The following is a 21822-nucleotide window of genomic DNA, read 5'->3' as shown; positions in this document are numbered from 1 at the left end:
TATCGGACCACCCATTTCTAGTCCTATGCACAAGATGTATATTCCTTGGCATGAGAAGGGTGTGTTGGAAGTTCCACATCGACTAGAGATAAGACAATTTCATAGTATATATATATGGGTTGCAAACTTCACCTTACAAGCCGGTTTTATGGGCTGAGTTAGGCTTAAAGTACCCCACAAAACCGATTTGTAAGGTGAGGTTTGCACCCACTTATATACTATGAAATTGTTTTCTCTAGTCGATGTGGGACTTCCAACACTTGATATAATTGTAATTAGACATCAAAGCATTTGTAGATTGTGCCAAGTAATTTATGTAACTAAACATTGAATTTTCAGCTGCAGCTTTCTTGTACTGATGTTTGATCTTTGAATGGATGAGCTTCTTGATTAAGTATTTACTTATATAAAAACTGACATTTGGATTGCTGACTAGAATGTTATTGCAGGCTTTATGATCCTCGGGTTGCTCACCTTAAAAAGATGCTTCATGGGAATGCTTTCTTTCCTTCTGACAAATTCTTAGATCCCAAAATTTTGGATACTTTAGTTTGCCTTGGACTTAGGACAACTCTAGGATTTACTGGCTTGCTTGATTGTGCTAGATCAGTCGGTCTCTTGCATGATTCTGGGGACATTGATGCCTCCAAGCATGGTGGAGAGTTGCTGCATCTTTTAGATACATTAGCCCATAATCTCTCAAATAAAGTTGGAAGTAAGAATGATGATCAACAAGGTGGTGTGGCTCTGGAAAGTAGCAGCATGACGGATGATGCTTTTGTATATGATGGTTTCCCTAAAGAAGAGACCTACCTAACTGATATTGATTTATTTTGTAGCAGCTCAACATTTGATATGGTAGAAGAAGAATTTTGGTCTGAATTGAAGCTAATCTCTTGGTGTCCAGTAATTTCTGATCCAGCTGTTATGGGGCTTCCATGGTTAAAGTCCAATAACCAAGTTGTTGCACCCCCCACTACGGTGAGGCCTAAATCACAGATGTGGATGGTATCTTCTTCAATGTTTATTTTAGACGGTGAATGTGACACTACATATCTACAAACTGAACTTGGGTGGATGGATTGCCCAAATGTTGATGTTTTAACAAGGCAGTTAGTTGAGCTATCTAAGTCCTATCAGCGGCTTAAGATAAATTCACTGCTGGAGCCTAGTTTTGAAGCTCAGTTGCAAAAGGAAATACCTTGCCTTTACTCAAAATTGCAGGAATTTATTAATACTGAGGATATCAATAACCTAAAAGCAGGGTTGGATGGTGCTTCATGGGTTTGGATTGGTGATGATTTTGTATCACCAAATGCACTGGCATTTGATTCACCTGTAAAATTTACACCTTATTTGTATGTTGTTCCATCTGAACTATCAGAGTATAAAGATTTGTTGATAAAGCTGGGAGTTAGATTGAGTTTTGGTATTTCAGACTATCTTCAAGTATTACAAAGGTTGCAGAATGATGTGCATGGGGTTCCGCTGTCCACAGATCAGTTAAATTTTGTCCATTGCGTCCTTGAAGCCGTAGTAGAATGTTGCTTGGAGAAGCCACTTTTTGAGACTTTTGATAGTCCCTTGTTGATTCCTAATGATTTTGGAGTTCTGATGCAAGCAGGAGATCTTGTATATAATGATGCACCTTGGCTGGAAAACAGCTCTCTTATTGGGAGACATTTTGTGCATCCAGTTATAGGCAATGATTTGGCTGACAAGCTTGGTGTACAGTCAGTTCGATGCCTTTCTTTAGTCAGTGATGATTTGACTAAAGATCTGCCCTGCATGGACTACAATAAAGTAAATGAACTTTTGGCTGTGTATGGAAACAATGAGTTTTTGTTGTTTGACCTTCTTGAGTTGGCAGATTGCTGCCAAGCCAAGAGATTACACCTGATTTATGATAAGAGGGAACATCCTCGCCAATCCCTGCTGCAGCACAATTTAGGTAATTTTTAGATATGTTTTAAAAAATTTGGATATTTTTGTTTGGGTGAAGTATAGGCATTTATTTCAACAAAACGACTGTTATTAAAGAGGTTGATGCTTCGTGTAATTTTTTTTGTTAATCTAAGCATTTGAGAAGCTTGTGTTATTTCTTATAAACCTTTTTTCAGAATGCTTATTTGATCTCTGGTTTTAAGGATTTCCCCAATAATATAATATTAATAAATGTAAGATTTTGTGATGTGTCATCTTAGTGTTGTGCTGTGATTGGATGTTGATGGTGCCTTTGAGGACTAAATTGTATTTCTGATTGTTTGATAATTTAATTGGTGCACCTCCCCTCTTTCTGTAAATGAGGATAGAAAGAATAATTGTAGAGTTTTTATTATTTTGGGGATTCTATCCATTTTCCTCTTGTTCTGTATTCTACTAGAGTATATCACGTTCTTCTAGGTGCAAGGTAAAGAGTGTTATTTTCTTCAAACTGAGTGGGGCATCCAAGGTTGTGGGTAATGGCTACCGTGTTGTTGTAGTCGAGGAGGTCATGTGAGGAGGAATGATGAATGATGCACTGACTCACAAGAGGGCACCGTATCAGTCTGGCTTCACAGGGTAGTCAATAATTTTGGTTTTCTACAGTGGACAGATAATTGGCTACTGCCCTTGCAGCCTCCCTTGCCTAGTGAGTCAACCTACTTGAACCATAACTTTTTTATAAAGGACTACCAAAGACTTGGTCCATTGAATAGGAGGATATTTCTCGATTGATGTATCATGTTTGGATGTTCTGCTAGAGCTCTAGGTGAATTTTCCCTTCTCCTCGAGCAGTTAGATTGCTGCCTTGTGACATTGTGGCAACAAGCTTTAGTCCTAGAAACAACTTCCCTGCTCAGTGGGTTAGATTGTTTGAGGCTGCTTATCCTGACTATCCCTAGACTCCAGAATTGTGGGAGATGTGTGCACAGGAACTTATTTTCTTACAATGTTTCCAAGTATCATTTGTTGCCAATGTTGGCTAACTTAACTTATGGAATACCCATAGTTAGTCTGCAGCTAAGGGCATTTCAAAGTTAATGCTTTCTGTTGAGTGTTAAATGACCATACTGTGTTTAGCTGTTTTGGATTACTTTTCTAAATTGCAGTTAACATGGTATGATTTCTTTATATAGGTGAATTCCAAGGGCCTGCGCTTATAGTAATCTTCGAAGGTGCTTGCTTGAGTCGAGAGGAATTTAGTAATCTCCAGCTCCGTCCTCCATGGAGATTGCGTGGCAGCACAATTAACTATGGTTTGGGATTGGTTAGCTGCTATTCCATCTGTGACCTTCTCTCAGTCATGTCTGGTGGCTTCTTTTATATGTTTGATCCTCGTGGTTTGGTACTTGGTACACCTTTGACGAATGCCCCATCAGCAAAGATGTTTTCTTTGATAGGTATACTGTGCGCTCATCTTCTGAGTTAATGCAAAATAATTAAATAGTTTCTAACTTTTTCCATTCCAGACCCATTTACTATCTTTCACTTTCCTACTACTGATAAAATTTATGGAAGTGTACTTTGAGTACTCTAGTTTGATCTCTTACAGACATACTTTACTATGTCAGATGGTAGGGACTGTTTGACTGGAGAATTGTAGAGCACATAACTTGTATCATGTGCTTTTATGCCAAAATGTTAAAAGTTGTATAAGTAGTACATTATTTTCCCAATAACAGTCAGAACAAAGAAAGTGCAAGACTAATGGCAATAGTTCATTGAAAAGTTTTTTGTTCTCTTTACCCATCTGTCAAGTTCATTGAAGCCCTCAAAGTTTATACTTTATTTGTCTTGCAAAAATACAGAAGATGAAAAAAAAATCTTTGTTAAATTATTTTTTTCTTTTGGAATTGAATAATCACCGACTTGGTTAATAATGTTCAAACAGTGGTTAGTGAGTAACTGGTTATTGTCATGGTTAGTCGTAGAAAGGTTAATTCTTCCTAAATTTTAAAGCAATTTCTAAAACTTTAGTTTTTTGAGTATTATTCTTTGACCCATTTCATGGCGGTTAGTTAATGGTTACTTATGAGAGGTACCCTTATTGGCTATTATTCAAGACTGACAAGCCTTTTGGTATCAGTACGCTTGATTTAAGTTTATTTAAATATGCATTTTCGAAGTGTTACTTTTGTACTTTTCCCTTATGTGGAGTATTTTTTATGTAAAATAAAAGTTCCTAAGTATTCTCTTATTTAATTTTTTTATTTTGAAATCTAATAGCCAAATTCCTATTCATTAGTAGAACATAAAGTTGTTTACTCTTGAGGTTTCAGGTAATGATCTGACTCAACGATTTTGTGATCAATTTAGTCCAATGCTCATTGAGCAGACGGACTTGTGGTCATTAGCTGATTCTACCATTATTCGGATGCCTTTATCTTCTGATTGCTTGAAGGATGGACCTGACCTTGGATCAAATAGAATACGGAATATTATTGACATATTTATGAAGCATGGATCTAGAGCACTCCTGTTTCTGAAGTCGGTTTTACAGGTAAATTTACTACTACTGTTCAGTTATTCATGTAACAAGGCAGAATAAATGGGATTTAACAGGTTGAAATTAGGTTTTCTTTGGGTTTCAGAATAGAACTTGGGGAATTGAATGTTTACATGGAATGTGGGGAAATGTGGGTTTGGAGGTATTTGGTTGAGTTGAGGTTTATGGGATGTGAGTGAGCCATGCATGCTAGACTAGGTCGTGACAAATTCAAGCAAGAAATTCTGGGGATTTGATGTGGTTAAAATCTAATGCTCGTTGGTTGGGAATGGGTTTGGTTCTTTATGAAACTTACAATGTGAGGAAGGGACTCACTTGAGTGTTCAAATGTGATTTGGGAGTCTTACGTTGGGTGAAAAAGAGGAAGATGAGAAAATATACAGGGAGAAAGACCCACATACCCATGTCTTAAGGTTTTGGGTATAGAATGGTATCTTGGTGCCTTATGAGGTTGGCTCATGACTCTTTGGTAAAGATCTGATTGATGGTTCCTTCGAAGAACTCCAAAAATTGGCACTGTCTGTGGGGAAAATGTAGGAGAAAAGGCTTCCAGTAGGGCGTGGTTACAATGTGTGAAAGAGGGACTCCCAGTTTAAGGTGAAAATTGTTGGTTAAGTGTGAGTTGGGAGGGACTCCCAGTTAAAGGTGAAAGTTGTTGGTTAAGTGTGAGTTGGAAGTCTCACGTTTATTGTGCTCCATAGTCTATCTTATCCATACCATATTTTAGAGATGGGTACTTTATGTATAAGTGCTTTTAGATTATATTTGCATTTTGTTGTTAATTCTTTAGATTTTCTGATAGAGTTAGTTAGCTATCAGTTAATTTGTTAGCTTTTTAGTCACCAATGAGTCATACAGTTCAAATATAAAAGGTTGCCCTCCCTGTACATTTCTTCTACTGCAACATTTACTGTTCAATTTTCTCTATAATTATCTGAATTCTCTAATCAAATACACTTAAGACCAAAAATATGAGTAAAAGAGCTTGAGAGATTTATTATCTCTTAGCTGAATTTTGTTATTTGGGTAATTAATGCTAACAGCTCTAGGTATTTATTGCTAACAACTCATAAGTATAGCTGCTAACCACCTACATTAAATGCCTATCTAACAACTACCTATATCTAATACATAATCTAACACTCCTCCTCAAGCAGGAACATACAAATTGTATGTACATATTAGAGTAATAAGATGTATTTTGTACAGTTGTATGTTTTCTCTATTATTTTGTTTAGTTTTCTTTTTGACAGCGGTAAGGTTCTGTTGAGAATAAAGAAAATAGGGTTTGAGATTAATCTTCCTTATGTATAAACCACACATAGAGTAATCTATTTATAATAAATAGAGGTACAATTGAAAAGAGTAACTGAAAATAAATAGAGTAAATAGAAGATATTGTTTGATATTGTGATTAATAATATTTTAATAATATCAAACAATATCTAACAGGATCCATTGGACAATCCATTGGGTTACAATCAATCATGCCCATCTCTTTCAGGATATCAAAAGCATATTTCCTTTGACAAATTACAACTCCTTTTGATTGAGCTACTTCTATGCCCAAAAAAACATTTGAGACAAGATTCTTTATGTGAAAATGATTACATAGGGGTTCCTTTAAGTGAGATAATCTAGTGAACTATATCGTCAACATACACCATTAAGTACACATATTCTCCTAGGGAGGTGTGACAATAGAAAACAAAATGATCCTCCTCACTACATTTCAACCCAAAAGTTTGAACAATGTGCCTGAATTTTCCAAACCAAGTGTGTTGAGATTGCTTGATATCATAGAGAGGGTGACAAAGTTTACAAACAAAACTAGACTCCTCCTGAGCAATAAACCCAAGAGCATGTAAACTTCTTCCTGAAAATTACCATGTAGAGAAGCATTCTTAATATGTAATTGATGAAAGGCCAATGAAGAATGGCTACCATGGCAAGGTAAATTTTGATATCATTTTGGCCATTAGAGATAAAGCATCACCGTAGTCAAGCCCATAGATTTGAGTATAGCTTTTAGGTGGTCAACTTCACCATTAGGTCTAACTTTTATAGAATAGACCCGTCGAAAGCCAATTGTCTTCTTTCTAGGTGGAAGAGGAACTAACTCCCTTTTACCACTACATTTAAATTTAAAAGCCTGCATTTCATTAATCATGGCTTGTCGCCATCCAAGATGATTAAGTGTCTCTAACTTTTTTTGGGAATGATAATGGAAGATAAAAAGGTGATAAAAGAATAATAGGAAGAGGACAAAGGATAATAGGATTGCATGTAGATTGAGTACCTTTTCGAATGGCAATAGGCCAACTAGAATCTTCATTATCAAGAGATGAATGGAATGATGATGGTGAAGGACTTGATGAAGAGATCTCACCATGTGGCATTGGACCCGTCACTGGAGTCGGTTCTTGGGATGTGATAAGGTTTGGAGAAGATGGTCGAATTGAATTGGGATGATGAGATAAATCTCAATTATTCGGAGAAATTGGAACTGTGGTAGGTGTAGGATACACAAAAGGCTCAACTAAAGGCATAGGCAAGACAGGTTGGATATAGTTAGGATCTTGCATGGAAAAAGAGAAGGAAGGAGCTTCTTCAACAAAGGTGACAATTGCAGACATGTACTATCTTTTAGTTTCAGGCGAATAACATTGATGTCCTTTTTGAAGACGAGAATAACCTAAAAGGACACATTTGATGGCTCAGGCTCAGTTTATCCAAACCTTGAGACATATAGAATTGTGTTGGCTGTTTCCCAAGGATGGGTTTAGATAAGGGAACAGGGGCAGCAGAAAGGTGAAGCAAGTCCATACTTGGCAGAATTGTTATGCCCGGAAGAACAAGCTAAACAAGAAGGCCTTGGCTGGTGGAGTAAGCTTCCTGGTGCTGCTGAGGCATCAATCAGAAATCTACCACGTTCAGCCATTCGTGACCCTAGTAACTTGGATGCAATGGGTTTGTTAGCAGCAAACAAGGGATTGCCTATGGAGGCAATTGTTGAGCAGATCCGTGATGGCAGTACTCTCTGAATCTATTTGCTTCCACAATTTCAGTTTGTCCAAGTTTTTGTTGCTGGAATTCAGTCCCCACAAATGGGAAGGAGAGCTGCACCTGAAAGTGTTGTTAAATCAGAATTGGCATTTGATGACACCAATGGTGATGTTTCTGGGGAACCTCGTGTTGTGCTTACATTTGCACAAAGACTCGCTGTTTCAACCACAGCTACAGAAACTGTTGTTGATCCTTTTGCACATGAAGCTAAATTTTTCACTGAGATGCGTGTATTGAATTGAGATGTTTGGATTGTATTGGAAGGCGTTGATAAGTTCAGCAATTTAATTGGATCAGTGTATTATCCTGATGGTGAATCCGCGAAGTACCTGGCATTGGAACTTCTAGAAAACGGTTATGCAAAATATGTTGTATGGAGTGCCAACATGATGGAAGAAGAGGCGAAACGAAAGCTGAAAACTGTAGAGAGCTTAAGGCTAAGAAAAAAAGGTTAAGGATGTGGACAAACTACGTACCACCACCTTCCAATTCAAAGGCAATTCATAATCAGAATTTTTCAAGCAAGGTGGTTGAGGTTGTGAGTGGAGATTGTATTGTTGTTGCTGATTATTCCATTCCATATGGTAGTCCTCTAGCGGAGAGATGAGTTAACCTTTCAAGTATCAGGTGTCCAAAAATGAGCAATCCTCGACGCGATGAAAAACCAGCTCCCTATGCCCATGAAGCAAAGGAATTCTTGAGAACACGCCTCATTGGTCGTCATGTCAATGTTCAAATGGAATATTCTAGGAAGGTTTCTCCCACAGATGGATCTGTAGTTCCATCAGCCAGTGCTGATTCCAGAGTAATGGATTTTCGATCAATCTTTTTATTGTTCACTGCAAAGGTTGACAATGAAGATGTTGTGTCAGCAAAATGTTGTGAATGTTGCAGAATTGGTTGTTGGTCGTGGTTTTGGAATTGTCATTAGACATCGTGACTTTGAAGAGAGATCTAACTATTATGATGCACTTCTTGCTGCTGAATCGCGTGCTACTGCAGGAAGGAAAGGCATCCACTATGCCAAGGATCTCTCAGTGATGCATATAACAGACTTGACCACGGTACACAAAAATGTTGTTAAGAAAGCCAAAGACTTTTGTCCTTTCCTTAAAAGAAGTGGAAGAGTTCCTGTTGTTGTGGAATACATGCTCAATGGTCATCGTTTTAATGTATTGATTCCTAAAGAAACTTGCAGCATTGCTTTCTCTTTTTCTGGAGTCAGGTGTCCAGGTCGTGATGAACCATATTCTGATGAAGCAATTGCTTTGATGAGGAGAAAAATAATGCAAAGAGATGTTGACATAGAGGTTGAAATAGTCGATAGAACTGGAACATTCTTGGGATCCTTGTGGGAGTCAAGAATCAATGTGGCAGCTACTTTGCTTGAAGTTGGTCTTGCAAAACTCCAAACATCCTTTGGCACTGATAGAATTCTTGATTTTATCTTCTGCAGCAAGCTGAACAATATGCAAAGAGGCAAGAAGTATCCAATGATTCAGTTATAGAAACAAACAGCAAGAAGTGCTTAAGGTAATTGTTATAGAAGTCATGGGTGGTGGCACATTCTATGTCCAGATAGGTGGAGATCAAAAAATTGCATCCATTCAACAACAGCTAGCTGCTTTGAATTTGAAGGATGCTCCTGTGATTGGAGCTTTCAATCCTAAGAGGGGCGACAAAGTCTTTTGTTATTTTCATGCTGACAAGTCTTGGTACTGGGCAATGGTTGTGAACAGCCCTCGAGGACCAGTTGAATCACCCACTGACATGTTTGAAGTATTTTATATTGATTATGGAAATCAAGAAGCAGCAGTCAGCTACGGCCTGTTGATCCATTTGTGTCTGTTGCACCTGGTCTTGCTCAACTGCGCAGCCTTGCTTATATCAAGATTCCAAACTTGGAAGAGGATTTTGGGCAAGAAGCAGCTGAATATTTGAGTGAACTGACTTTAAACAGTGGAAAAGAGTTCAGGGCCAAAGTTGAGGAGAAAGACACTTCGGGAGGAAAAGTTAAAGGGCAGGGAACTGGGACAATTCTTGTCGTAATTCTTGTTGCTGTGGATGCTGAGATCAATGTTAATGCTGCCATGCTACAGGAAGGGCATGCTAGAACTGAAAAAAGAAACAGGTGGGACAGAAAAGAACGACAATCAGGCATTGATAATTTGGAGAATTTCCAGGAAGAAGCAAAGAGCAGAAGACGCGGGATGTGGCAGTATAAAGACATTCAGTCAGACGACGAGAACACTGTTGCTCCTCCTAGAAAGGGTGGTGGTCGGAGATGAGTGTAGCAGTAAGAGGAGGAGCTAAATTATGTAATGTAGACATATTCACAGAACATGATTAAAGTTATAGGTTTGGACAATTTTTATTTATTTATTTTTTAAGTTAGAGAGAAAAAAAACAAAAAACAAAATGTCCTGTGGATTTCGTTGTAAGTTTTGTTTTGAATTTTGCCTTTAGGTTAATTTTGTTTTTAATTTTGCCTTTAGGTTATGTTGAGAATAAAGAAAATAGGGATTGAGATTAATCTCCCTTGTGTATAAACCACACATAGGGTAATCTATTTATAATAAAGAGAGGTACAAGTAAAAAGAGTAACTAAAAATAAAAAGATTAAATAGAAGATATTGTTTGATATTGTGGTTATCAATATCTAACAATATCTTAATAATATCAAACAATATCTAACAGGTTAATTTTGTTTTGGAATTTTGCCTTTAGGTTAATTTTGTTTTGAATTTTGCCTTTAGGTTAATGGGACAATTGTTTTCTTTAGACCTCTCAAACCATGTCAAAAATGGGTTTTAAGCCTAACTCAACCCCACAAAACCGGCTTGTAAGGTGAGGATTGCATCCACTTATATATTGTGAATTGGCCTTATCTTTAGTCGATGTGGGACTTCCAACACACCCTCTACGTCGAGGTATATTCATCTCATGCGTGGGACAACAAATTAGTGGGTGGTCCGTTAGCGGCCCGATATCGGGTGGAACAGAATGTCCAAGAAAATTCGCTAGGATAAGCTCTAACCTGGCTCTGATACCATGTTAGACATGGGTTTTAAGCCTAACTCAACCCTACAAAACTGGCTTGTAGGGTGAGGATTGCACCCACTTATATAGTGAATTGGCCTTATCTCTAATCGATGTGGGACTTCCAACACACAACTTAAGGAAGAATGTCAAGTTGAGGTTAATTTGGAAACAAGAGGGAGTATTGAACTATTTTCCAAATCCGAAGAGGACATTCTATTAATAAGATAACATGCAGAAAGAATGTCATCACCGAAGTGATAGATAGGAATATTGGCACCAAGCAACAAGGTACCAACAGTTTCAACTGTGTCTATTCTTTTGCTATGTAATATCATTTTGTTAAGGTATATAAGGACATGTGGACTAATGTAAAATGCTAGGTTAGTTTAAAAGAGTGGAAAAACTAGAAGAAAAGTATTCTTTGGCATTATCACTTCTTAAGATCTTGATCACTTGGCCAAATTGGTTCTTGGTTTCATTAAGGAATGACATGAAGATATTCAAAAGTTCATATAGATCTCTCATTAAGTAAACCTAAGAACAATGAGAATATTCATCAATAAAAGTTACAAAATAATGGGGTTGCACCAAAGGATGAGACTGAACTTGGACCCCAAATATCAAAATGAATTATAGAGAAGAGAGTTGCACCTTGATTCAGTTTTTTGGAAAAGAAGACCCAATATGTTTTCCTAATTGACATAACTCACATTCTAAGACTTGGGAGTTTGCAAAATTCGGGAATCATCGTTTTTAACTTTGATAAATGTGGATGACCCAAATGATCATGTAGAAGCTTAGGAGATGCTAAACATGACATTGTCGGTTTAGTGCCTAGATAGTAGAGTCCCCTAAATTCATGTCCTTCACTAATCAATTAACATGTACTACACTCTTGAATAACAAAAGAATTTGCATCAAAGGTTATAGAGCAATATAAAGATTTAGTTAATTGACTTAAGGAAATTAGGTTAAAAGGACAATTAGGGACAAAAAGAACATGCTTTAGGTTCAAAGATGGAGAAAGAGAGATTTGATTGACTCCTTGAGAAGTAACTTTGGATCCATGGCTAAAGTAGTAACGATTCTAGGTATGTAATGCTAACCACCTACATTAAATACCTACCTAACAACTACCTATATTCAATACATATTCTAACAAATACTAATTACATGGCTAATTAACTGTTTAACAGATCTGATCAAGGACGACTTTCTTAGGGAAGAAATAGTGCATGTGCATGTGTCTATTTATATATGTGATTTATATATGTGGATAGCTTATCTCTATTATTTAACTCACTATAATCTACTATTAATAGAAAATTGTTCATACAAAACACCTGTATACTTAATATGTCTTGTTTGTAATTGCTACCATATGAGAGGACTCTTGTCTGGAACATTTTCATGATTCTATTGAGCCAGGTGAAATTGCATTTCTTCTAGGTATACATTTCAACGTGGGAAGAAGGAGAATCTAATCCAAGGCGGAATTTTTCTATAAGCATTGACCCATCATCTTCTATTTTGAGGAATCCATTTTCTGAAAAGAAATGGAGAAAGTTTCAATTATCAAGAATATTTAGCAGCTCCAATGCGATGATAAAGATGCATGTAATTGATGTGAATTTATATTCAGAAGGAACTAAAGTCATTGATAGATGGCTTGTTGCACTCAGCTTGGGTTCTGGGCAAACCAGAAATATGGCTCTTGATCGGTATGGTTTTATTTGAATATTATTATGGATATCATGTGGTGTTTATGCTCAAACTGCATGGATGTCAAAAACTCTTGTTGATGTCTTACAATAACTTCTGTATAATCTGTGTCAATGCTTTACAATAACTTAGTTGCCATTTTCCTTCTATTAACTTGAAAACCTTTTTACTTATCAATGGCTCAGTTTGAGGATGCATGTAGCACTTTCTCTGTCTAAAATACAAAATAACCATTAATAAGAAAACCAAGAAGTTTATGAATGTGGAAGCTATTTTCCATGGTTGTTTATTTCTTTGGCTTTGCTCATTGCTTATTTGTCTTGATCTTCAGGGAGGGTTCATACTACAGCTTTTTCATTCTTTATTCCTCTTTTTCAATTAGAGTTGGAAGGAAAGTAAACAAGTCTTAATTTATATTGAAACGCAATCAAGAGTAATGATGATTGAAGTTTTATGTTCCATATGTTGTTTATCTCATGAAAGTTCTATTTTGTTCAGTAATATCTATCAAAATTCCTTTTTTTTTTTTGCTCAGGAGGTATCTTGCATACAACTTGACTCCTGTTGCTGGAATAGCAGCACTTATATCCAGCAATGGCCATCATGCCAATGATTGCTCAAGGAGCTCAATTATGGCCCCTCTTCCTTTGTCTGGTTGTGTAAACTTGCCTGTCACTATAATAGGTTGTTTCCTTGTGTGTCACAATAGGGGTCGTTATCTCTTTAAATACCAAGACAGAGGGGCTTCCACCGAGGGACACTTTGATGCCGGAAATCAATTAATTGAATCTTGGAACAGAGAGGTGATGTCTTGTGTATGTGATTCCTATGTTGAAATGGTTTTGCAGATTCAGAAGCTAAGAAGAGATATTCCAAGCTCATTATTTGATTCGAGTACCTATTCTGCAATCAGTCTCTCTTTGAAGGCTTATGGAGATCAAATCTACTCCTTCTGGCCACGATCTTGTGAGAGGCAAGTTCTGATTGATCAACACGCTAATCACGATGACAACCCTCCAAGTCCACCAAGAGTTGTTCTTAAAGCAGACTGGGAATGCCTTAAAGATCGGGTAATACAACCATTTTATTCTCGTATTGTTGACCTTCCGGTATGGCAGCTGTACTCAGGAAATTTGGTCAAGGCTGAAGAAGGCATGTTTCTTTCACAGCCGGGTAATGGATTGGTTGGTAATTTGCTTCCAGCTACAGTTTGCAGCTTTGTAAAGGAGCATTATCCTGTATTTTCAGTACCGTGGGAATTGGTGACTGAAATCCAAGCTGTGGGTTTTTCAGTGCGAGAAATTAGACCTAAAATGGTTAGGGATCTTCTAAAGGTTTCTTCAAAACCATTTACTCTGAGATCAGTTGACATGTATATAGATGTTCTTGAATATTGCCTGTCTGATTTTCAGAAAACAGAGTCACCCACCTCAGCCAAAGATAATGATCCTGATACTTCCAATGCTTTTTCCCGAGAAACTGATATCCACAGAATCACTTCTTCTCAGCATAATATTCAAGGCTCCACTACTCGGGGAGAAGCCAGTTCCGGAGATGCATTGGAAATGATGACAAGTTTAGGGAAGGCTTTATTTGATTTTGGTCGGGGTGTTGTTGAAGACATTGGTAGATCAGGAGCACCCGGGGCTTACAGTAATGCTATGACTTCCATTGGTCAAAGTAGGGACCAGAAGTTCATATTAATTGCTTCAGAACTCAAAGGCTTACCATTTCCAACTGGAACTAGCAATTTAAAAAAGTTGGGCTTTAATGAACTTTGGATTGGGAATAAAGAGCAACAGTCATTGATGCTTCCCTTGGGAGAAAAATTTATTCATCCTAAACTAATAGACAGGCCTCTCTTAGGTGGCATATTTTCTAATGTTACCCTCCAGTCACTATTAAAGCTGCGAAACTTCTCCCTTAATTTACTGGCCAATCATATGAAACAAATTTTCCATGAAGATTGGGTGAACCATGTAATGGGATCAAATATGGCTCCATGGCTTTCTTGGGAGAAACTTCCTAGTTCTGGAAGTCAAGGGGGTCCCTCACCTGAATGGATTAGAACCTTCTGGAAAAGTTTTAGGGGCTCAACGGAAGAATTATCCCTTTTCTCTGATTGGCCCCTAATTCCTGCATTTCTTGGTACGCCAGTCTTGTGCCGTGTTAGTGAGCGGCATCTGGTATTCATTCCTCCTCTTTTGGAGCACTCAAATTCGACAAGTGGGATTTCAGAAAGAGAATCTTTGGAGCACTCAAATTCGACAAGTGGGATTTCAGAAAGAGAATCTACCGAAAGTTATGTGAGTGGTGTTCGGGTGACAAGGGATGATACTTCTGAAACTGACTTAGCAGAGTCCTATATTTCAGCTTTTAAAAGATTCAAAACCAATTATCCCTGGTTGTTGCCAATGTTAAACCAGTGTAACATACCCATATTTGATGAGGCATTTATAGATTGTGCTGCTTCAAGCAATTGTTTTTCTATGTCTGGTCAATCTCTGGGCCATGTCATTGCATCCAAACTTGTGGGAGCTAAGCAAGCTGGGTATTTCACTGAACCAACTAATCTCTCAACTTCAAATTGCGATGCACTTTTTTCACTCTTTTCTGATGAATTCTTCTCTAATGACTTTCACTATACCCGGGAACAAATTGAAGCTTTGCGTTCTCTCCCAATATATAAAACAGTTGTTGGTTCTTATACTAAGTTGCAAGGTCAAGATCAATGCATGATCCCTTCAAATTCATTTTTAAAACCATATGATGAGCGTTGTCTTTCATGTGCCACTGATTCAAATGAAAGTTCGTTTCTTCGTGCCCTTGGAGTGCTAGAGTTGCATGATCAACAGATCTTAGTACGCTTTGGCTTACCCGGCTTTGAAAGAAAATCTCAGAATGAGCAGGAGGAAATATTAATACATATTTTTAAAAATTGGCATGATCTTCAATCAGATCAGCTGGTGGTTGAAGCTTTGAAAGAAACTAAATTTGTTAGAAATTCTGATGAGTTTTCAACAGATCTGTTGAAGCCACTGGATTTATTTGATCCTGGTGATGCTATCTTAATATCTGTATTCTTTGGTGAGAGAAGAAAATTTCCTGGAGAAAGGTTCAGCACAGATGGGTGGCTTCGAATACTAAGGAAACTTGGGCTTCGGACTGCTACAGAGGTAGAGGTAATAATTGAATGTGCCAAAAGGGTTGAGTTTCTTGGAATTGAGTGCATGAAATCAGGTGATTTGGATGATTTCGAGACAGACATAATCAACAGTCATTCTGAAGTTTCACCAGAGGTGTGGGCATTAGGAGGTTCTGTAGTTGAATTTGTTTTCTCCAACTTTGCTCTTTTCTTTAGCAACAACTTCTGTGATCTTCTTAGCAAGATTGCATGCGTACCTGCTGAACTGGGGTTTCCTAGTGTTGGTTGCAAGAGGGTGCTTGCTTCGTATAATGAAGCTATTTTGTCTAAAGATTGGCCTCTGGCCTGGAGTTGTGCTCCCATTCTTTCCAAACAACATACTGTTCCTCCGGAGTACTCGTGGGGGCCTCTGCATCTACGGAGTCCTCCTGCTTTTTGTACAGTTTTGAAGCACTTGCAAGTAAAAATGATACTTTTGGTTTATGTTTTATATTACATTGCTTACCTACACGTATTTTATGCTAGCTTTCTTTTTCCCTAGGTAATTGGGAGAAATGGAGGGGAAGACACTCTTGCTCATTGGCCCATTGCTTCAGGAATGAACATTGAGGAATGTACCTGCGAGATTTTGAAATATTTAGACAAAATTTGGGGTTCACTTTCTTCCTCAGGTGCTTCTCTATTCTCATGTTGTTCTGTTTGGGCTAAGGGTTGAGTAGAAATGGTGTGGCTGATATATTTTTTGTATTTGTCTCTGATTCTCCTTACTCAATGCACTTAATATATGACCAATTGACTTATCATATTTCTGTGAACCTCCAATGATTCTCTGTTAAGTTGATTAAGCAGGTTTGCTTAGGTTTTTACATGGAATTTCTAATTACTTGTGCTATTCCAGATGTGGCAGAGCTACGCAAAGTGGCTTTTCTTCCTGTTGCAAATGGAACGCGCCTCGTGACTGCTGATGCTCTTTTTGCTCGTTTGATGATAAATTTGTCTCCATTTGCTTTTGAGCTTCCTACTGTATATCTCCCATTTGTAAAGATTCTTAAAGATTTGGGACTCCAGGACATGTTAACACTCTCTGTTGCAAAGGGTCTTCTATTACATCTTCAGAAAGCTTGTGGATATCAGCGACTAAACCCCAATGAGCTCCGTGCAGTGATGGAAATTTTGAATTTCATTTGTGATCAAATTGTCGAGGGGAACACATTGGATGGTTCAAACTGGAAATCAGAAGCCATAGTTCCAGATGACGGCTGCAGACTTGTTCATTCAGGATCCTGTGTCTATGTAGATTCTTATGGTTCTCGATATGTAAAATGTATTGATACTTCCAGAGTTAGATTTGTTCATGTAGATCTTCCTGAGAGAGTCTGTATCATGCTCGGCATCAAAAAATTGTCTGATATTGTCGTAGAGGTAGCAAGATTTCAGGAGCATTTTCCTATTTATTGTTATCTAACTTTTGTCTGCAATATGCTTTTACTTACTGGAATGTTTCTGTTTGGTTTACAGGAACTAGATGAGAATCACGCACTACAGACTTTGGGTTCTCTGGGGTCTGTTTTACTGGTGACCCTCAAACAGAAGTTATCGAGCAAGTCTCTTCAAACTGCTGTCTGGACCATTGTTAAAAGCATGGGCAGTTACATTCCTGCATTCAATAGTTTTTCATTGGATACAATAGAATGCTTATTGAACTCTACTGCGGAAAAGATGCAATTTGTGAAGTGTCTTAAAACAAAATTTCTGCTATTGCCCAATTTAGTAGATGTTACACGTGCAGGCAAAGACTTTAGCATCCCTGGGTGGAAGAATGATTCTGCACATCAAACACTTTATTTTTTGAACCAATCAAGATCCTGTATTCTAGTTGCTGAACCACCAACTTATATTTCCCTTTTTGATCTCATTGCCATTATAGTCAGTCAGGTATTAGGCTCTCCAATCATATTGCCTGTTGGGCCCTTATTTGGTTGTCCTGAAGGATCTGAGATTGCTATTGTTAATGTTTTAAAACTCTGCTCTGATAAGAAAGAAGTCGAACCCATAAATGGGAGTAGCAATATGGTTGGCAAGGAAATATTGCCACAGGATGCACGTCTTGTGCAGTTCCATCCACTGAGGCCCTTTTATTCTGGTGAAGTAGTAGCTTGGCGGTCTCAACAAGGTGAAAAGCTGAAGTATGGTAGGGTTTGGGAAGATGTTAGACCATCTGCAGGTCAAGCTCTGTACAGAATTAAAATTGAAGTTGCGCAGGGAGATACACAATTTTTCCTTTCATCACAAGTATTTTCATTTAAAAGTGTATCAGCTAGTAGTCCTCTAAAAGAAACACTGGTGCATGATAGCCCTTTATTGAGTAGTAACATGCCCAATGTTGATTTCCCAGAGAGCTCAGGAAGGGGAGAAAGCAACTCTCAGGTTTATCCCTTGGAACTTGTCACTAATTACTAGTATCATGTATCATATATTTTCATTTATTACAGGCATTGCACCATCATCCTGTGCTTTCCATTAACGCATGAATAATGTGTCAGCAAATGAGAGATATTTTTGGAGCTGTTAACGTTGGGCTGAAACCAAAAGCTTGTAATTAAGAAACTTTTCTTGTTTAGTTTGTGGCTTATGCTCAATGCTATCTACCTCTAACTGTTGCATATCTTGTTACCATTTAAAATTAAGCATTCTGCTGGTTCATTTTGTATTGATTGCATGTCAATTTTCTTAAATGAATGAGAAGTATCTTCTTGTGAATAGGTGCAGCCTGTGAGAGAGCAGTCTGGCAAGGTTTCATCTGCGGAACTAGTGCAGGCAGTCAACGAAATACTGTCTGCTGCTGGGATCAAAATGGATGTGGAGAAGCAGACCCTACTTCAAAGAACATTAAATTTGCAAGAAAATATAAGAGAGTCTCAAGCAGCTCTTGTGTTAGAGCAGGTTGGTGATTTTAACTTTTAGTACAATGATTTCATATCGTCGTGTGTTATACCATTATTAATATTTTTTGTTTCTGAATGGTAATTTGCCATGTTGGCATTCTAATTTCACAATCATTTGAAAACCTTTTAATGGTTTATTTGAGTATGTCATATGCAAACCCGTTGTTAGTTTGACGCATCACACTTGAAAATTTTGATATCTTAAACATAGGTTTCTTGTTGGAAATTTTTGGATATCCACTTACTTACCAAACGTCTCTTTAAACTTATCTACTGTTAGAAATGGAGTTTTAAGTCTAACTCAACTCCACAAAACCGGTTTGGTATCAGAGTCATTATTTAAACAAAAAAAAAAGTCTATCCTAGCGAGATTTCTTGGACATTCTGTTCCATCCGCTATTTTGGGCCGTTATTGAACCACCCATTTCTAGTCTCACGCACGAGATGAATATATCTTAGCGTGATGGGATGTGTTGGAAATCTCACATCGACTAGAAATAAGACAATTTCATAATATATAAGTGGGGTGCAAATCTTATCTTACAAGCCGGTTTTGTGGAGTTGAGTTAAGCTTAAAGTCCACTTCCTAACATCTACCATCAATTTTCTTACATGTGTTGGTGCAGTCAGATATTACAAGGCACAAAGCGTATCCATTTGTAATTATCAGTTGAAGCAATGAGAATTGTATCTATGCTGCATTACAGTTGTATAAGCTTTGGGGGATAGTTTATTAGTTTTACTTTTATAGCGTAGGACACAGTAATGATTGAATTAAGTAGGTACCTTGATGCTTTATAATGCATATGTCTCGTAGAGTTAACCTTTTATGATAAGTTTGAAATAACATTATACATTGTACAGGAAAAGGTTGAAAAGGCAACAAAAGAAGCTGATACAGCAAAATCAGCATGGATATGTCGGGTTTGTCTCAGTTCTGAGGTTGATATAACGATAGTTCCTTGTGGTCACGTATTGTGTCGTAGATGTTCTTCTGCAGTGTCGAGATGTCCTTTTTGCCGGCTTCAGGTTACAAAAGCTATCAGAATTTATCGTCCATAATTTCTCCAATGCTTTTGGACACCGTCAGATTTCCATTCGCCAATTATTAATGTTTGCAAAGATTAATTGGCTGCATTGGACTCTGACTTGAATATCATATTTTGTGATTGAGCCCCAAAAATGGGTACTGTTAAATTTTTTCCTGTATATTGGCCTCAATGTAAAAAGGTTTTGTCCATTACCCTGTACCTTTCAATATTCTTACATTTTTTTACCACTAAATCCTGAAAAGGTTAGTGAAAAAGTATCAAGGCTTTTTCCCTTTATTTTCGTTATGCCTTCCTACACCACATCACAGTAAAATGACAAAAATGACCTTCAAAAATACTAAAATTTCCCGGAATATTTTACGCGGAATGTAATAAATACTTTTTATATTAACATTTTGACAGCTTTGGGGAAAAAAATTGAAATACATAATTCAGTATTGATTTTTAACTATTACAAATTGTTAATTCTAGGCTAATTTAAAATCTATTCTAGCGTTTTTTTTATAAAATATTTTTCTTGGAGAGTCTTAGATTTCATAGCTTAGTATAAATGGAAGGAGGAGAGTAGGAGGATTTACAGGGGAATCTGGTTTTAGGGTCTATCCCACATCATACATCAAGTTATTGCTTCTTGCACTCATGTTTGTTTGTTGCATTTCCATAGTCTTTGAAATATCTTGTATACCTTCGTAAGTTGTTTTTTGTTTTTCAAATTTTGTTCCAGATTGCACAATTAGTAGATTTTCTGGATTATACAATCGAAACCAAAAAAATGTTATATTTTGAATTATATAAACCAGAATGTAAAATGAGTTTTTCGAATTGTATATTTTGAAATGTAAATTTTCAACTACAACTCCGTTTCAAGAGCCAAAATAAAGTTTCATTGTTCACTTGTATATAATAGGGATGGCAATGGGGCCTTTCATACCTAAAATTAACGGGTATCAAACTTTTGTCTCATTCCTATCGAGTAATGGGTATAATCTCGTATCCATACTCATATTCTTATTTTTATTATTATTATTTTCATTTTATTTTATTTTATAATTATCTTTATTATTATTATTACTATTTTATTTTATTTTACTATTATTTTTATTATTATCATTATCTTATTTTATTTATGATTTTATTATCATTATTATTTATTATTATTGCTTTATTTTATTTTATTATTATTATTTTATTATTATTATTTTATTATTATTATTATTTTATTGTATTAGTATTATTATTTGATTATTATTGTTTCATTTCATTTTATTATTATTTTATTATTTGTATTTTGTTTTATTCTTATTCTTATCATTATTGTTATTGTTGTTTTTTTTTTATTATCATTATTACTATTTTATTGCCCGTGCGATATTTTGGGATAATGGTTATGTGTTCTTCCATGTTTGGATATTGTTTGGTTGTTCAGGATTGTGTGTTGGGTATAACACTTTGTTTTGATAGTTTTATGTGGATTTATTGTGATTTCCTGGGATGTATGAAAGCAATGATATGGTTGTGTTTGATGTATGACCATATAATATTGTGTAGTTGAGTTCAATTTAATGATATGAAAGTGTGTTTACTTGTCATGGATGCATGTTTTGCGTGAACTGAGTTTCTTGTGTAAATAGGTTCATTGGAACCTATTTTAGAGTGTCAAATACTAGTAAATTACCAGTTACTGGTGTGACGTCTAGCGGAACGGTGTAAACCCCCAAGAGATAAGCCACAAAGTGAACTCTAGAGTAAAACCTGAGAGTTGGTGCTTGGCGACGGAAGCGATCCCTCCAAGCGGTGGGTTGTAGAATTGGGCCTAGACCAAAATTCAGTGGGTTGGTGCCCGACGACGCCAAGTGTTCCACCAGGCAGCTTGGAGCGCAAGTTCGCCTAGCGACGGGGTGAGTGGCGTCCGGCGGTTCCGGGTGCATAGTTAGACTACATGGAGGGCTCTACACCGCTTTGAATGGAGGTCATGAGTCGATGCTTTGCTAGGGGCCCAGTTACGAGTGTAACTTGTATTAGGGTAACACGTGGCCACTCGAGGTTGTAGCCTGGTGATTTTGGAAGTCCAGTGGAGTGTGCGAGATCGTGGCTCATACGGCGAGGTTCCGAAAGATTGCCCTCTTCAGTGTAACTAATTGAGTTTGGTAGTTTAGGGACAACTACGAACTGCGGTTCGTTTTGGGGAACTCCACTTGGTGTCGTGGATGGTGACAATGGCAATTTATTCCCACGTGTGGACTATTAGGTGGTGGCCTGTAGTTGGAAGGACGAGTAGACACTCGTGCAGCAAAGATCGATCAGTGTACTCATCGAAAGGCGTAGAATCAAGATGCGTCCAACAGAATGTTTGGAAGTGGA

The 21822-nt window shown here is 37.2% G+C and overlaps 1 protein-coding gene and 1 pseudogene across 4 annotated transcripts in view; both read left to right on the top strand.

Annotated features, from left to right (window-relative positions):
* The window catches only part of LOC114171836 (Zinc finger, C3HC4 type (RING finger) family protein), a 40013-nt gene extending 20364 nt beyond the window's left edge, over positions 1 to 19649 (top strand). For 3 of the 4 annotated variants that reach the window (XM_028056651.2, XM_085669727.1, XM_085669726.1), the window contains 10 exons: positions 450 to 1951; positions 3120 to 3383; positions 4263 to 4483; positions 12047 to 12318; positions 12855 to 15924; positions 16006 to 16135; positions 16363 to 16886; positions 16983 to 17891; positions 18228 to 18407; positions 19274 to 19649. In XM_028056651.2, the coding sequence (XP_027912452.2) occupies positions 450 to 1951; positions 3120 to 3383; positions 4263 to 4483; positions 12047 to 12318; positions 12855 to 15924; positions 16006 to 16135; positions 16363 to 16886; positions 16983 to 17891; positions 18228 to 18407; positions 19274 to 19471 (7270 nt within the window). In that variant the 3' untranslated portion in view covers positions 19472 to 19649. The remainder of the gene's footprint in view (positions 1 to 449; positions 1952 to 3119; positions 3384 to 4262; positions 4484 to 12046; positions 12319 to 12854; positions 15925 to 16005; positions 16136 to 16362; positions 16887 to 16982; positions 17892 to 18227; positions 18408 to 19273) is intronic. The other variant, XM_028056652.2, reaches the window with a different exon arrangement.
* Positions 6797 to 12019, top strand: LOC114171872 (ribonuclease TUDOR 1 pseudogene; annotated as a pseudogene).
* Positions 19650 to 21822: the final 2173 nt, after the last annotated feature.

The sequence above is a fragment of the Vigna unguiculata genome, chromosome 2 (genome assembly GCF_037176805.1).
Source record: "Vigna unguiculata cultivar grain cowpea cultivar isolate G323 ecotype 2 chromosome 2, ASM3717680v1, whole genome shotgun sequence".
NCBI classification, from domain to species: domain Eukaryota; kingdom Viridiplantae; phylum Streptophyta; class Magnoliopsida; order Fabales; family Fabaceae; genus Vigna; species Vigna unguiculata.
Note: the sequence above shows the minus strand (reverse complement) of the source record. Positions and strands in the feature narration are given on the sequence as shown.